Below are 17490 nucleotides of genomic sequence, written 5' to 3'. Positions count from 1 at the left end.
GGTTGGAGATGGGAGGGGTCTTGGGCTTTCCAGTGGGGCCCAACGTCAGCGTAACACTAGTGGAAAAAGTACACCGAAGGTCCCTCAACTTGTCATCGGGATAAAAAACGTCTTTTAACCGCAAAACCAGATATGCGGGGTCCCTTAACTATATAAAACCGTTCACCCGAGGTCCTTCGGTGGTTTTGACCCCGGTTTTGGCCTATGTGGCACGTGGGACCCCACATGTCAGCGTGCCACGTCATCACCATCTCTCTCTTTCCCTTTGTCCTCTCTCTCTCACTTTTCCTCTCTCTAGGCTAGCGACAGACGACGTGGTGGTGGCGGCGACGCGGGAACAGGCCTCCCATCCGGACAGCCAACGCCTCGCTCTTCTTCACCTACGACGAGGCCACGCACCCGCTCATGCCGCTGGCATCCATTGTTTGTGTTTGGTGAGTGGTGTTTGATCGGCATCGGTGTTTGGTGGATGCCGAGCAAGCTGAGCGGATGCGCGCGGGGCTGGAGGAAGCGCAGCGACGGCACGTCCGGGCGCTGGTGGCGGCCGTGGCGCGCGCCACGATGGGGAGGGTGCGTGCGGCGGAGGCCAAGCTGGATCGCGCACGCTGCCGCAACGCGGAGCTAGAGGAGAAGCTCCGCCAGATGAGCGCGGAGGGGTAGGCGTGGATGGGCGTTGCCAAGAGCCACGAGGCCGTCGCCGTCGGCCTCCGCGCCACGCTTGACTAGCTCCTCCAGTCTCCCTGTGCCGTCGCCGCCATCGCGAGGGAGGGCGACGCCGAGGACGCGCAATCGTGCTGCTTCGAGACCCCAGGCGGCGCCGCCGCCGCCACTGCCGCTGACGCGGTGTCCGGGGCGACGTCGTGCAAGGCCTGCCGTGTCACGGAGGCGTCTGTGCCGCTGCTCCCGTGCCGCCGCCTGTGCCTGTGCGGCGCCTGCGAGGCCGCCGTTGACGCTTGCCCCATCTGCGCCGCCACCAAGATCGCCTCCGTCCATGTCCTCCTCTCCTGAAGTCACTCACATGTGCCACACCAGCCACTGCATGGAGTAGGAGATTTCGATAGCGCAACAACTATTGCCAGACCGAAACCGGGCATCCATTAGCCAACTCCGGTGTCAAGCAAGCTAACAACAATCATCCTGTCCCAAGTTACATGGAAATTCATGCTAGGGAAGCCACGGTTCTGTCATCAGTGATCTCCGGGCCATGCGAGTTTTGTCGGTGGAAACAACAGTGTTCGGTGCGATGAATTAATGGTTGATTGCCGATCTCATCTGCCGCAGGTACCATTGCTTCAAATATTTGGCAGCCCGGGTCGGCACGCACGCCGCCCCGTCTCCCCGTCGGCCAGTGCTCGTCGGTTGTCCTCCCCATCGGCCACCGCCCGTCCCGGCACCCCTTCTCCCCGCCGATCCCTCCTGTCGACGATGTCCCGGCGCCGCTCTCCATCCGCCAGCCACCGCAGCTCCGCGCCTCCGCTTAGCCAGCTGCCGCGCGCTCACACGCTGCCTCCGCCGTTCGCCGCTCAACCCCCCTCGCTGCCCGGTCGTCTGCTCCCTACCCGTCGGCCGGCCTGAGAAGAGTGCGAGAGAGAGAGGGGAGGAAGGGAGAGAAGAAGAGGGGAAAGGGGAATGGACGAGGCACGCTGACATGTGGAGCCCACGTGGGTCCCACGCGCCACGTAGGCTAAAACTGGGGTTAAAACCACTCAAGGATCTCGGGTGACTGGTTTTGTATAGTTAAGGGACCCTGCATATCTGGTTTTGCGGTTTGAGGACGTTTTTTATCCCGGTGACAAGTTGAGGGACCTTCGGTGTACTTTTTCCTAACACTAGTTGCCAGCGTGAATGGGCTGCAATACTTGCCTAGTGCGAGCCTGCGAGGCCCAGTGCTTGCCGCTTGGATGTTCCATCCTTGTCGGCCCGGTCAGCCACAAATCCGCCGCAATACTGGGCTAGTACTAAAACAAATTGGAAAAAGTACACCGAAGGTCCCTCACTTGTCATCAAGATACAAAATCGTCCTCCAACCACAAAATCAGATATCCGATGTCCCTTAATTAATCAAAACCGGTCACAATAGTTCCTTCAGTGGTTTTGACCCCGGTTTTATCCTTCGTGACGACTGAGACACATGTGGACCCCACATGTCAGCATGAACACATCAGCCCCCTTTCTCTATTCCCCTCTTCTCTCCCTTCCTCATCACTCTCTCTCCCTCTTCTGACTCAGCCGGCGGCCGGCGACGGGCGATGTGGCGGCGACGGGCGACGCGGCAGCGGTGGAGGGAGGAGCTACGGGCGGGTGGCGGGAAGGGATGGAGCGCAGGCGGAAGGGGGAGGAACGGCGCGCGCGACTGAGCCGAGCGAGTGGCTACCCAGCCGGCCGCCGCCCACGAGGCCCACAAGGCAGAGGAGCAGCGCATGGGCGGGCGGCGGGGAGGGGCAGCGCGCGGGCGGTGAGGATCAACGCGCGGGAGGTGGGGGGAGGAGCGTCCCGCGCGGCCGAGCGGAGAGGGATCCCGACGACCACCACCACGGGCGTGTCAACGGGCGTACCGCCGTTCCGCTCGTGCCAGCTCCTCTTCATCTCCCACGCCCTGTCCAACCACACACCCCTCGCCGCCGCCACCCCGCCGCTGATGTCGCCTTCTCGCCCTGCCGCCGCCGTCACCGCCGCCGCGTCACCCGTCGCCAATCGCCGATGCCCTCCCCTCCCGCCTCGCGCCCTCCTCGTCGTTGCTACTGCTGCCGGAGTTGGTGTGGGTGGGGTTGCTGGTGGCGAAGAGGCCGTAGCATTGTATCTCGACAGTGTAGTCGGAGGGGAGCTCGAGGCCGAGGTCCATGCACGCGCGGACCTCCTCCATGTCCATGGCGACGCCGCTGCCACCGACGAAGCCGGCGGCGTGTGACGACGACGAAGGGGGCCCCTTCCCGACGACCACCACCACGGGTGTGTCAGCGTCGGGCGCGCCGCCCCTCCCTGCCGCCCGCCCGCAGCTCCTCCCCCCACCGACGCCGCGTCGCCCGTCGCCGCCAGCACCGCCGCCGCGTCGCCCTTCGCCGGCCGCCGGCTGAGTCGGAGGATGGAGAGAGAGTGATGCGGAAGGGAGAGAAGAGGGGAAAAGAAAGAGGAGCTAATGTGTCCACGCTGACATGTGGGGCCCACATGGGTCCCACGCTGTCTCAGCCGCTACGTCGGACAAAACCGGGGTCAAAACTACCTAAGGATCTAAAGTGAGCGGTTTTATAAGTTGAGGGGTGTCATATATTTGGTTTTGCGGTTAGGGGACGATTTTGTAACTCGATGACAAGTTGAGGGACCTTCGGTGTACTTTTTCCAAACAAATTTGGTACAAATTTATGGTCTGCTTGGTATTTGTGGGCTGATCAGTACGAAAAGAAATTTGGGCCAATGTATACTGGTATTATTTTTCTTATAAGGAAAGTCCACTTTCACTCCCTCGGAATATACGTTTAATCTAATTCGTATCCCTCAACCACAATACCACATATCTTGCCCCCCCCCTTTCCCTAACTATTAAAACTGGTGCAATTTGACTCTCTCAGTGGTTTTGAAAGCGGTTTTCGTTGACATGGCTCGTTGACTAGTTCAATGGACTGAGTCAGCATCTGGAGAGCCCACATGACAGTGTCCACTCCTTTTCCTGTCTTTTCTCTTTCTTTCTCACCTCTCCTTTGTTGCGGCGTCAGTTCGTTCCCCTTTCTCTTCTAGTTCTACCAGCCACATTGGGCTCGTGGACGACCACCACGCTGCCGCCACCGGCGGCAGCCCCTCTCCAAGTGAACCTCCACTTAAGTCTCTTCTTTCTGGTTTCCCTCATCTTTGTTGGCGTTTTTATAAAAGACGTATCGTTTAACAGTTTGTCAAGCATGCGAATGAAAAAAAAGAGGACGACGAGAAAGCAACCAAAAGAACACAGCCTTATTCCTAATTATAACCCTAAAATCTTGAATTGTTCCAGTCAGTGCTGCTGTTCATGTGTTACGCTGTTCATATGTTACGGAGAGCTGGCACGCGGCCTGCCTTTCGACATCATGTTGATGCATCAAGTTTCTGAAAATGTATTTAGCGAATTAACTCAAGTCAGGGTCACACGGGAAATTTCAGCTCATTTCACACGTCGACGATTCGGAAGCAGAGAAAAAGTTTCACGCAAATTATGCCCTGCAAGGCAGCCAAAACCACCTCAAGTCAACTTCCGTGTGGATAAGGCAGTAGAAAACAGTCAGCAAATCTCCGGCACTTAAACCATGCGGTTATTACGTGTTTGGTTGAGGAGTACTATACGTCCTTCGTACAAAAACGACTTGATCACGGGTCCGCGCGTATGACTTGTGACCTTGTGAGGATGGCCACGAAGGACAGGTCGGTGGCGACCTTGGTCTTGCGACCCAAACCAAACGAGAGGTTTAGCTCGGGTTGTTGGATTGGACGGTAAGATCCATCAAACCAAATATACGGAGTTATTAGTCAGTTAGTGATGGCTAAGGCATTAAGTCCAGATCAAAAAGTTCAAAAGTGCATCGTGGAATTTAAAGGCGATATGATATCGTTTAGACTGTTGACACGATCAGCACGGAGCATGTAATGTAATGGCGGGGCGGGACAGCGATAGGTGCCAATGCGTACATGTTATTTTCGGTTTGCTTCTCGTTATGGTCTTGCCCTTGGCTCCAAGATGATGGCACCGAAGTAATGGCTCCCCAAAGGCTCAACATCTTGTCCAAGCTGGCCACCAATGGTGATGGCTGACTCGCTCTCGGTCACATTTTCGCCCCCTTTCTACATCCTCTTTGCTTCGCTTTTCACCTTTTTAGACCACTCTTGTCAAAACCATCAGATACTTCCTCGACGCCGCTGCATGGACAACTGTGTGGATTGTGGAAGCCAGATGCCATGGCTCCTGTTACTCATTTTGCATGTTTCTTTCCTAATGCAACACGCCAACACCATACCATGTTTGTGCCTCTGCTTTATATTGGGCTCTGTGGTTGTGTAGAAATGATAGGGTTTTTTGATAAATCACCATCTATTTCCTATATGCAGGTAATTTTCAGGGCAACATATTGGCTTCGGCTGTGGGCTCAACTACAAAAGTGTGAGGAAGATGGAGTTTTACTGAATGTTGCATGTCGTACTCTTGAGTTAACATTTATGCAACTTTTTGCCAACCATGGATGGAGATTCTCTAATAGGCTGGAATAATGTTTTCCTTGTCATGTTAGGTCTTTCTTTTAATTTTGGTTGGTTTGATTGTTTTATCTTGGATTAAGATTTTATAAGTGTGTTACTTTTTTAATAATTGGTTGTATCTCTTCGGAGTAAAGGCCGGGATGTTTCATTTCATTATCTAAAAAGGATTGGGAGCTCTTACCGTCAGAAAAATAATCAACTGTATGAACTGTATACTAATTAACCATGGAAAGATAATTCTGTTCTAAAAAAAAGGTAAGAGAATTCAACAAGGGAGTTAATTAGGGCACGCGCAATGAGACTACTCCTCCGTACCAAAAGGTTGTGTGCCGTGTGAGATGAGGCACTCTAGAGATATTATCTCTACGGCTCCCATTTGGTCGGCGTATTAGAAAAAAAAATAAATTATGAGTAAATTTTTTATATGTGTTGTTAGCAACTTAAATGCTAATATGAAAAATAAACTTTGAAATCAACATCCAATTTAAGTTTTAAAATTCATTTTTTAATGACTAATGATGTATAGAGAAAAAGGATGGGGGCAATGCAAGCCATTCTATACTGCCGTTTGCATTTCAGTCTTTATTTATTGTCGTGGCAGCCCTTATATCATTTTTTTAAGAAAAACCAACACATGTACCACGATCTACCTCACATACCCACCTGTCAGCCTCTCCCTCCCCTTGCCCCCCTCTCTGTACACCCCAGCCAATACGCTTCTCCATCTTAACCGCAACAGTTCCACTTGCCTACCTCTTCTCTCTCCATCTCCACAGCAATGTATGCACTCCCCTCTTGAAACCATGTTTTCCACCGGTGAAGCTTCTCCCATCACCCTTTTTGCTGGAGTCGGCCTCTCCTCGTCATCTCCTCACCTCCATCTGCCCCTCCGTCCGACAGCGGGAATTGAGCTTGACAATGGTGGATCAACTCGATGGCGCAACAAGTAATAGGAGTGCCCTAGAGTGTATCCATGGTTAAGGGCATCGTCATCGATAGGCCCTTCTTTTCCTTCCACAACGCTCGTTCTCCCTTTGCAATCCTTTTCACCGCCACTCAGGGCTCCGTGCCGAAAGTGGTCGGGTTGTGGGGAGGGCAAAGGGACTACGAGCACCACGTCACTCAGGGCACAAATGTCCTTGCCGTGAGACAAGTTCCTTCGCAAGGGATGGCCAAAGATTATGTGAAGGAACGTCTCCAATGTGGTAACTTAAGTTTAGGGATGAAAACAAAGTAGATATGGACACATAATGCTCATATTATATTTGTTATCATATTTTTTACCGGATGTGAAAACTAATACAAATAGCTTGGATACAGAAACAAATACGAATTATCTCGAATACAAATAATGATCGAATATGATCGGACACGAATACGAAAATATTTTTTTTCTCGGAACACGAAAACCATCTCAACTTCTACTAGAAAGAAACAATCGTCATCATATATAATTAACTCATTTTATATAAAATATAGTATAACTTATAAAAATGTTTAAAGTTTACATAATACTAATAGTATGGATTAGTGTTAAGAGATGTGCTACGATTACAACCTTTAAGGGTATATTGAAGATCGTAGAGTTATAAAGAAATGAGATATATCTCATGGGTTCAGCGAATATCCGAATAGAACTGTTTAATGGATATCCGTATTATTATCCATCAGGAACCTCGATATCGTATTCGTATCTGGGAGAAAATATATGCATTCGTATTTGTATCTGAACTATCCAAAAATTAGCTATTTGAAAAGATATATGTATTCGTTTCTCTTTAATGGACGAAAACTATTCGCTGCGTTTTGATCTAAGTTAGACGACACGCATATGTGCCGTGAATGGCCAAAGAGCGTGAGATATTTCTCACATTCCGCTGTCTCTGGACACTTGGGAGTTGAGACACGATGAAACAAATGCCAAACCAACTTTATACTCCTCCAGGAGCAGTAATACTGTACACTTACTCCACTACTACGGAGTACTACGTGCATTCATCTGATTGTAAGCAGCAGATAGAATCGGAAGGACAGAGTATCCGATCCTACGGCGAGGGGGGCAGAGTCAATGCGAATCAATCAATCACCCTGCCACCTATTCACCCACTTCAGAACGGTACAAGTGACCGAGCGCATGGCGAGGCAGGCAGCGGCAGGTGTCGGAGCCGGATCTGGTCAGAGGCGACGCCAAAACAACCGAGCCACAGCGTCGTCGTGGAGCGGAGCGGGTGCCACTCGCTGCTCGCCGGGTCCCTCTCACCACCACCACCACCAAACCCGATCCGGAACGGATGGTTGCACGTCACGACGCGGACAGCAGCACGGGGCCAGGGCCACGGCCCACGGCGATATAAAGCGACTCGCCTATCGTCTTCATGCTCTGATCTGACATGCGAATTATTAGAGCTTAAAGAAATTAATAATGCGCCAACGACACATTGATGTGCACCTGCTTGCTCCCTTGGGTCGTTTCCTTCCGTTTATGTTCTGGTGTTGGAGTAGTTTCGTGATAATTCTTCAGCTTGACGAGTCAAAGAATTTGGTGTTTCAGGACAAGGGTTACGGGAGCACAATTTTTTTAGTTTACCTGCTTATAAGTTATACTAACATGTATCTTAGCGGACATCAGCACCACCCATATGATTTTTACAGGTGTTAAATTCTATATTTCCATCGCCGTCATGACCAATTTTTCCAAGCGTGCAACTGTTGCCAAGCTCCAATCTCAATGCTTGTTCAGAGACCATCTCGGAGCAGAGGTTAACTGTAACTGGATGAGACGGTTCCTTCTTCCTCGTCTCCAAGCTGTGGGAATCAGGAACATGTTCTTGATCAATTGGTAGTGCTGTCCACTCGTTGTCTCGAGCTCCAGCTCCCAATTCCAGTAGAGAACAAATCGAAGAAACTAGTAACAAGATGCGACCACAGATGAGCACCCACAGCCTCCCGTTCCAAGAAGAAAAGCCATGGCAGTGATGCAGCTAAGCAGAGACTTTTAACACTGGCAAGTTAGGCGCACAGGATGAAGATCTAGCAAGACAATGATAACCCAGAACATCACAAGCAAGAAGTTTTTGACTGGAAATTCTTCAGTTAACCAAATTTTTCTTCATCATCGCTGCCGGCTCATCGGCACAGCAAAAACCACCGAGATTTTTCATCATCATCATCATCACTAACATGACAGCAAAACCAGCAAAATTTTGCATCCTAAAACCCCTTCTAGCGCTTCTCCTTGCCCTTCCTCTATAGCGGCAGATCGAGAAACCAAATGAGAAAGAAAAAAAAGAAATTAAATCAAAGATCTTAGGCCTATATACACGAATCCTAATTAACCACCCTTCGAGGTTCGATCGATTCGAGGCTAATTTGGTTGGGTCACTTGATGATCACTAGATCAAGGACACCTCTAATCGAGAGACCCTTCCTTGGCCGAGAGCCGCTTCAAGAACTCGTAGGTGGTGACCATGGTGGCCGCCGAGAGCGACATGGATCCCCACCTCGGCCCGAGCCCTCGGTAGCACGCCGCCCACCCGCCTTCCTTGAGCAGGCCGCGCACCGTGCTCTTGAGCGTCGGCCGCGCCGCCGCCGCGCCGTCGGTTTCCATTACCTGGATGCGCGTCTTGACGGTGTCCAGCGGCATGGTCACGAGCGCCGACGCGCCCCCGGCCAGGGCGGCGCTCGCGCCCTGCACGGCCATCAGCGACGGGTAGCTCTCCGAGCGCTCGGCGCCGACGACGCGCCAGATGAAGCGCTGTGCCATGGCGTAGGACGCCCACCACACGGCGTTGGATGGAGCGTAGGTCACGATGGAGAGGCCGAAGCCGCGGTACAGGCCACGGACGCCGTCGGCGAGGAGGATCTTCTTGAAGGCGTCCACGCCGCCGCGGTAGCGGCAGGTGGAGGAGGTCTGGACCATGAGCCGCTGGCTGATGACGTCGACGGGTGTCCACACGACCTGCGCGGCGATGGCGGCGGAGACGCCCCCCGCGGCGGAGGCGGCGGCCGTTGCCGCGGGCTCCGAGACGCCGAGCCGGACGGCGGCGGATCCGACCGAGCTCTTGGTTGCCTCGAGCGCCGCCATGTACAGAGCGCGCGCCGGCACCGTGCCGGCCAGCGACGCGCCGAACCCGCGGTAGAACCCCCGGAGACCGTCCCGCCGGAGGATGGCGGCGGCGGTCGCGGTGGCCGCCTGTGGCGGCGGCGCCACCTGCAGGTGCGTCTTGACCACGACGGCCGGGTACAGCGCCGCGGAGACGCCCGAGAAGAGCGCCGCGCCGAGGACGAAGAACCGCGACTTGTCCAGCATCTCCCAGTTCACCTCCGCCGGCAGCCGCCGGATCTCATCGGCCGCCGCCGCCGCCCCGCCCTCCTCATCCATATCCACAACACCAAAGCTCATCCTTCCACCCTCGCCTTCCAAACACCTTAGTACTACTACTCACCTACCAAATCCAGATCCAAACAACTCAAGCCACGACCAGATGAACCATCTCCGGCGAACAACCAAAAAACCCCGGTCACCGACGGCACCAACTCCGGCGATCGCAAGAAAACAAAAAGGAAAAAGGAAGATCAACGCTAGGGATTCCTGAAACGGGGAAAGTGAGAAGCTGCGAAGAGCGAGCGATTTCTCGGGATCCCGAGGGGGTAAGCGAATATTTATACGAAATGCTGGTGGCGTGGCCGAGCTGTGCCTTATCCCGCGCCCTGGAGCGAGATGTCCGGACGGCCACTGCCACGTGACGGTGGCGGTGCTTGTCGGGGAGCTCGTCTTATCGGTTACTGTTGGGCACGGTGACCGGGGATCGCCGGTGAGACGGTGGGTGCTCGCCCATTGGCTGGATCGCGGGAAAGCAGGCCACCGTTTCAGAGGCGCACTTTTTATAATGGGCGCGAGTCGGAGTGTTGCGCACACAGAGACACCTCGCGCGCGCCCACGATAATAATCGCAATAAATGGCGAGCTGAGTCGCCGACGTGTGGGCCCATGGGTTTTCTGTGTGCTGTGCATGACGTGGCCAGATCATGATTTCTACCTGGGTTTACACAGAGAGTCAGAGAGTCAATCCATTCGTCAGTTTTTTACTTGAAACTTTGATGGTTCTTACGTGTACACTCTCGGATGTTACAATATTGGATTGATGAGATATAAGTATAATTGATCTTTATAAGCATCCATGATGATGATGATACTTGTGGTGAAAGAGTGAAATGTTTTGTAAGCACGTATATTATTCTTTGTGTGAAAGAAATAATTAAGAAGATTGTCAGGTACAGAACAACATGATAAGCTTTCGTGAGTTGTTTCTGATATATCTGTGGGTCTTCCTTATCTATTTATGTAAAGGACGTGTCCCGTGATAACATGATATGGACAAAATTTATTTAGTAAGGCATTTGAGCTAACCCAACCAAACAATTCGAGCGTGAAAATCTTACAAGTTATGTTAGAATGATCGGTCCATACATATTGTTGTGTCACTCGTGAAAGGATACATGTTATCATAATATTAAGAGTGGCAAACCAAAGTATCAAGAGTGTCACGCATAAAGTGTGATTGCTATATTTATCCACAGGCACCAATAGCTATAATGCACAATTAATTTATATTGTGCACATTATGCTTTTTCTCTAAGTCTAGCTAACTAGCTAATAAACATTTTTATTTTATTAAGATAATCACTTCATTACATATATGGCACTTTGTAAATATTTTTCTACGAAAACACTGACCCATAACTCAAAAAAAAAAAAACAAACGCCCAGATCAACAATGGTCAATGCTTCAATCTCCCATTGTACTTACCAAGAACACTTGCTAATATTATACTCCCTCCGTTTCAAAATGTTTGACACCGTTGACTTTTTAGCACATGTTTGACCGTTCGTCTTATTAAAAAAAATTATGAAATTTGTAAAACTATATATGTACATGAAAGTATATTTAACAATGAATCAAATGATATGAAAAGAATAAATAATTACTTAATTTTTTTAATAAGATAAATGGTCAAACACGTACTAAAAATTCAACGGTGTCAAATATTTTAAAACGGAGGGAGTACAATGCATACATATAACTTTTATTTTGAAGTGAAATTTCTAGGTAAGTAAAAGTAAGACGTGTGGACAGTGGACGTGGTGGTTGCACTCCATGTCAATTCGAAAGGAACGAGGATCATCCAAAAGCATGCAACTACCAATCCCGCGTGGTTTTTGCACACAGGTCCCCCCATGCCTGATGCATCATGATACTACACGCACCCCGAATCACGTTCACCGACAGGTGGGCCTGCCCCTTTGCTGCCGGCTTTGTTTAGTCGCGTGGGTGCGCGGCGGCGTACGTGTGGCCGGCGACGATGCGGGTTGTTGGGCGCCCGTAGAGTTGGGAGGATCGGTGGGCTATGGTGGGCCGAATCTAGTGGGCGGGATGCGACAAACGTGGCCGTTGGATTCTCGAGGGGACGCCTGCACGCGCGCTGCACGGCCGGCCGGAGGCCGAGACGAAACTTGAGGCGGCCGGTGCGCCGCGAGGCTAGGCTCGCTCTACGCTCGCGTTCGTGTACAGTTTCCAATGTATAGGTGGTGTTTATATTTTGGGGTGTAAAATTTTGGCGTGTCATATTAGGTATTATATAAGGTGTCGTATAAGGTATTCAGACACTAATTAAAAAACTAATTACATAATCCATCAGTAAACCAGAAGACAAATTTATTAAACCTAATTAATCCGTCATTAACACTTGTCAAATTATGAAGCAATTAGTTTTAAAGGATTCATCTCGTAAATTAGTAGCAATATGTATAATTACTTTTTTTAGCCTATATTTAATACTTTATATAGGTGTCTAAATATTCGATATGATGGGGTGAAAAATTTTAGAGTGAAACGGAGCCATAGTCGGCTAGTACTTCTGTTGCCCAGATGGAGACACATGCTCGCCCCTCTCTGTTCTATCCTGAGTCTCCTGACCGTAAACTAGGCCTCACATGGCGAATTGGTGATCCTCCTGAAGATTACTACGGCAGTTTATCACGGCTCTATCAAATTGTGGGCTATAGCTTGCTGGATATAGTAGGTGATGAGTTTACTATTCTATCATTGTTGATTACGTCACTGGATCAACTCAAATCTAGGAGTACTATTGTATGAGCCCAAGTATATTTTTGAGGACAGACTCGGAATAATTCATTGGATCGTGAATTGAGTGACGTTGATGCCCAAGTCGGCCTCAAGTCTCAATCGGTCTGAGTAATTTGCACCTGATGGTCAAGCCAAGGCACAAATCAGCCATTGCCCGGTACTCTGTTTGTACTGATACATAGTGGAGATTGCTTATCTGCATGTGTTGCTTTTTTTAATATTGCAGCATGAGGTGGTACAATGCTGGAAAAATGTATGCAGAAAAACAAATCGCCAAAGCACATAGATTATTTGATTTGGCGAGCGGTCCAATGCTATGGACCAAAACGAAGACAATGGGAGGTAGTAAAGCCGTTGAACCGTTGCCGAAGATTCCTAAAATTGGCTACCTATAGGTGTGGTGCCACCAGTTGGAGCTTTGGAAGAAGTGAGTGGTCAGCAGTGAAACAGGGGCAAATAGGCAACAGCCAGAATCTGAAGAAAACGGTACCACAGCTCGAAAATTCAGCTCGAAAATTCAGTCTGTGTACGTAGTCAAGGGTTAGAGAGAGAGAGAGACCCCGTTTGCGTCAGCTAGCACACGAACACCGGCCGTCGTCGTCCACGGACGGGAAGATCTAACCGGGAGATCGAATGGACAGTAGTGGTTACTAATTAATGATCGCACAATACGTTCTACTGTTCGATTTCATGAAAAAAGCACGAGCACAAAAAAATGTGGATGAAGTCATGAAGAGATGCTAGTTGCGAGAAGCTGCTAGCTAATCCAGCTCTTTCCCTGACCAAAGGGCCGGACTTAACTGACACCACCCTGTTCCAATCGAAAGGCTGCTCGTTTCCTACCTCGGCCCCATGCACGCGACTACACGAGTACGAGTAAATGTGATTGGGTTTTTGACCTTCCTCAAACCGTGGAGCCGCGAAATCGTAGACGTGACGCGTAGCATGTACGGACAGACACAAAGGAGCGAGTAGTAGTACATGGAGAGGAACACCGAACACGTAGGACAAGTAGACGACGTCGACGACGAGGATACGAACGACGTTTGCTTCTCGTACGAGTCGCGACCACCGATTCGGCGTTGAACTGGGCTTATTTTGCTTCGTGAACTGGGCTGATGGGCCTTTGCGGTGACCTGTATACTAGAGTTGGGCCGAAACAGAAGGAGAGGTCAAGGCCCAGGAAAGAACGCCAGAACGGCTGTTTCGTTGACTTCGCGTTGCGCGGCCCGTGCTGGAATTTTGATCAGGATCCAGCACTGACCAGGCCCAAATGCCATGGCTACCTCAGTTCTCAGGGCGGCGCAGGCGAGGAGGGGTGAGCTGCGGCCGCGCCGCCGCGTGCAGCAGTTGAGCGCCCATCGCGACCGGAGGTAACCCTGCTCTGATTATCAAACTGTCCATACGGTAATTATCAGTGAAGTCCCTTTGTTACGAGTGCTTCAACTTGAAGAGGAGTTACCAGGAAAAGTTATATGTAGTGTTATGAAACTATTTTATTTCATTTGCGTTCATCTGGACTTGTCCTTGTTCGTTTTTTTGCAAGGAATATGCAGATTCTCGGGGAGCGTATCCTATGCACACAGGCCCTCGCGTGTACACACCATGTACACCAACTAAAAATTATCACAAAAAATTCTAGGAAAATTCATACATATACTTTCAATAGTATTACATCTACGTGCAAAGTCGCATATTCAAATTTATTCTATATAGAGAATAACAAAAAAGATAAAATTCTGACAAAATTGCAACCTTAAAACTATCAGATTTTTTGTTTTTTTGGTACGGCTAAAATATAATGAATTTGACGTTAAGATTTTAACCCTAGGTGTAATACAATTGAAAGTATGTGTATGATTTTTTCTAGATTTTTTGGTGATATTTTTTAGTTGGTGTGCACGTGTACACGTGAGGGCCTGTGTGCATAGGATATGTTGCCTTATTAATATATTTGCATGTACACAACTTATAACTTATATATAGACTGGAGAATTGAATCTGGATCTTACTATCTTAGTGATGTCCTTCTATATGAAGAAGTCGACTTAATTTAGCCCAACATGTTGTTTTCCAGTTAAAAAAAAAAACATGTTTCCATGACGCGTCATGCTCCGCAGTCAATCCTTAGATCTTGCTTGCTGCGTTCGTGCTTTGAAGTTCAGTATCCATTCCTGATTCCCGATTGGTATTTGCCTAGCCTCTTGACATCATAGCTTTAGTTCTCCCATGACAAAATGGTGCTTGCTTCTCCAACATTCCTCCAATGTCAATGGAACTTAGGCCGAAGTTATAGGTTGGAGTACATATTTGGGGCCTGTTCACTTTGGTGCAAAAAAAACCTTACCAAATTTTGGCATCTTGCCAAAATTTTAACAGAATTTCTTATATAGTTACCAAAATTTGGCAGCAACACTTTTTTGGTAACTTTACTAAAATTTGGTAAGGTTGAAAATGACATCAAAGTGAACAGACCCTTGATTTTGTCATAGACCTAGAACAATCGTTAAAAAGAACAAAATCTCACTGAAGTCAATTATCGAATAAAATTGTGCACGCGCTCACTGACTTTTCTGAACTTTTACCTTTTCTTTGTGAGAATGACCTGTCTGAATTTCACTAGATATATGACGTATTTCACCCCTCTACATTCGACGGTTACCTGCCGTGATATGTCTCTTCTTTCAAACATGTCTTTCCAATTGTTCAATCGTCCATTAAGAACATCACTGATCAAGTGATCATACCAGGAATGTCAGTACCATCTTAATTAGATGACATTCTGCACAATCAACATGAGTGGGACTTGGACTAAAGGCACAGGAATACTATACTGTTCCGGTGTTGCTTCCATGTCTCCTCTTGCTGCCTTCCTGGCTCTATTTGCTCTTTGTTTCACTTGATTCAGTAAATCTATTTTGCACACGAGGTTGACATTAGAATTAAATAGAACAACTTGAAGCTACGCTCTATCTCTAGGTAACTAGGTAAAAGTCTATGTTGATCTGAGTGTATATACTTAAATAGCCCTATTTGTTGACTGAGGAAATTAACCGCTGAAGTCTCAATAGATCACCGTTTGATGAATAAGTTTTGGAACATCCATAAAATACTTGCCATATAGTCAAGGTGGTAAAAGGGAGGGATGATTTGCAAGGGAAGTTTCAGTTTCATTGCCAATCATAGGTGTGGGAGGAGTTGAAATGACTAAACCTATCCAGAAGATAGTTCATGAATATTCAGAAAAAAAACAATTGAAAATCGAGTCTGATAAGACCGTGTTGAAGGGATGTGTGTTTCTGAAAACTACAAAGCAGAGACAAAGCAAATGCAATTGAATCTGTTCTGAAGACGAAGACGCAGGGATCTACATAACGTGAGGGAATTCAACTCATTGGAACTAATCTCAGGTACTCTACAAAGCTTTACAAACTTGCAATACTGGGCGAATACTTTATGCCAAACATGTACTACAAAAATATCGAGCAGGTTGGACAAAGTGGCCCTATGTTCCCAACTAAGAGTACTCTTAGATATATAACTTCATCTCAGAACTTTTTTTCTCTGAACACTAAGGAGTGAACACCGTTGCGCCAACAAGGACGAGAAGCAAAAGAATGAAAAGAACTTCCATATAGTCCCCAGGTTCTGTCACCTAGCACCGTTATTGGTGCTGGTTTTGAGCATTTGGTCTTCTATCAACCACCTTGTTCTTCATCTCATGAAAAAGAATGCCGGCATAGCCCATGATTACCATGCTACTAGTAGTATTACTATCTATCACCTTTGTTCTTCATCTCCTGAAAATTGGCAGGCACCACATAACTGATGACTATACTACTAGTCTTGATTGGTATAGATACATTAAACAGAAAGCTATATAATGTTTTGGTTCCACAATCAGGCTAATGTTCTAGGCTCTTCTTGCAATAAGAAGATGACTGTTCCCACGTTTCCCCAGCATTTTAAGCATCTCAGCATTTGTGGCTTTTGTCATGCAAGTGTATCATTATGGTATCACATACATCCTATTGTCAACTGGAGTTTTTTTAATGTCGGTTGGCCAGCACATGTGTAATGTATTAAAGATTATTTGATCTGCTTTCAATCTAAGCAAGGAGTTGCATTTCTTTGACTTTGATTCCTGCTTAATCTGATTCCTCCTTGGCCCTTGCCTCCCCCAGATATTCTCATCCTATTTGCATCATCTTACATTATGCATTTAGCTTTCTTCATAGCATTTTTCAGCTAATTTATTCACTTGACATCAGGACAAATTTTAGTGTAGTATATTGGTGGGATTGTCAGTTGAGAACTTGGATAAGATTAATCTTTGGCAGCAGTGGTGTCCACCGTCCAGTTTGAAGGTGGCGACATGATATTTTGTCGTACCAATAATTTTTTTCTTTTTTTAGATGTACCAATAAAATACCTAATCCTCTAGTACAATGTAATGCTCCTTGGCTTTGTTGTTACAATGGATAAGAATCCCAAAAGCACTTGAAGAAGCTGGCAAAGGTGTCTGCCTTCTAGAATATTCTAACTGAGCACTAGCTTTTGAAAGTTCAAACCAGTTTGCTTTTTTCCCTCTATCGTCGTGGCATCACGTGTACCATGGTTTGAGATCGTAGTTAACTTATTGTAATGCGCGATTACGACTTAAATCAGTATATAATTAGTGATGTGCTTATCGCAATCGCTTGTGCTCTTGACTCCTTATGTAGGTCTTTCTTACAAGTAGCAGGGTATCTAGGATGTGAGAAACTGTGTAAGCGTGTGTACGCCACAGTACATTGCAAGTGGATTGTTCAGATTGATATCATTTTAAACCATATCATTTTCTTAAAAAGAAATTGTTTAAGATGTGCATGTATTTAGTTTGTTTTACCAAACTTTATTAAATACATAAGAAATCCCACCAAAACTTAATAACATTGCTAATTTACTAAAATTTGGGTATTGCCAGAATTTAGTAAGATTTATTTTAGTTATAATCTGAACAACCCTTTTTTACTTCCGGAACAAATGATGATCCCTTAAATTGTGCACAAGAAGGTTCTAGAAACCTGTTGCTCTCCGAGTGTTTATTTTTATGCAGTCTATTGCAAAAGATGTTTTAGGGGCATCTT

At 47.8% G+C, this 17490-nt stretch overlaps 1 protein-coding gene and 1 pseudogene across 1 annotated transcript; one reads left to right on the top strand and one right to left on the bottom strand.

Moving 5' to 3' along the window:
- The first annotated feature begins 8 nt into the window (after nt 1-8).
- On the top strand, nt 9-1072 carry LOC107280271 (probable BOI-related E3 ubiquitin-protein ligase 3; annotated as a pseudogene).
- Nucleotides 1073-8285: 7213 nt separating this feature from the next.
- On the bottom strand, nt 8286-9850 carry LOC4331797 (uncharacterized). The gene has a single exon (XM_015776337.3). It carries the CDS (start codon nt 9614-9616, stop codon nt 8624-8626), a length of 993 nt encoding a protein of 330 aa, XP_015631823.1. The 5' UTR covers nt 9617-9850; the 3' UTR covers nt 8286-8623.
- Nucleotides 9851-17490: the final 7640 nt, after the last annotated feature.

This window comes from Oryza sativa, chromosome 3 (assembly GCF_034140825.1).
Source record: "Oryza sativa Japonica Group chromosome 3, ASM3414082v1".
In the NCBI taxonomy this organism is placed as follows: Eukaryota; Viridiplantae; Streptophyta; class Magnoliopsida; order Poales; family Poaceae; genus Oryza; species Oryza sativa.
The sequence above is the reverse complement of the archived record's forward strand: the minus strand, read 5'-3'. Positions and strand labels throughout refer to the sequence as shown.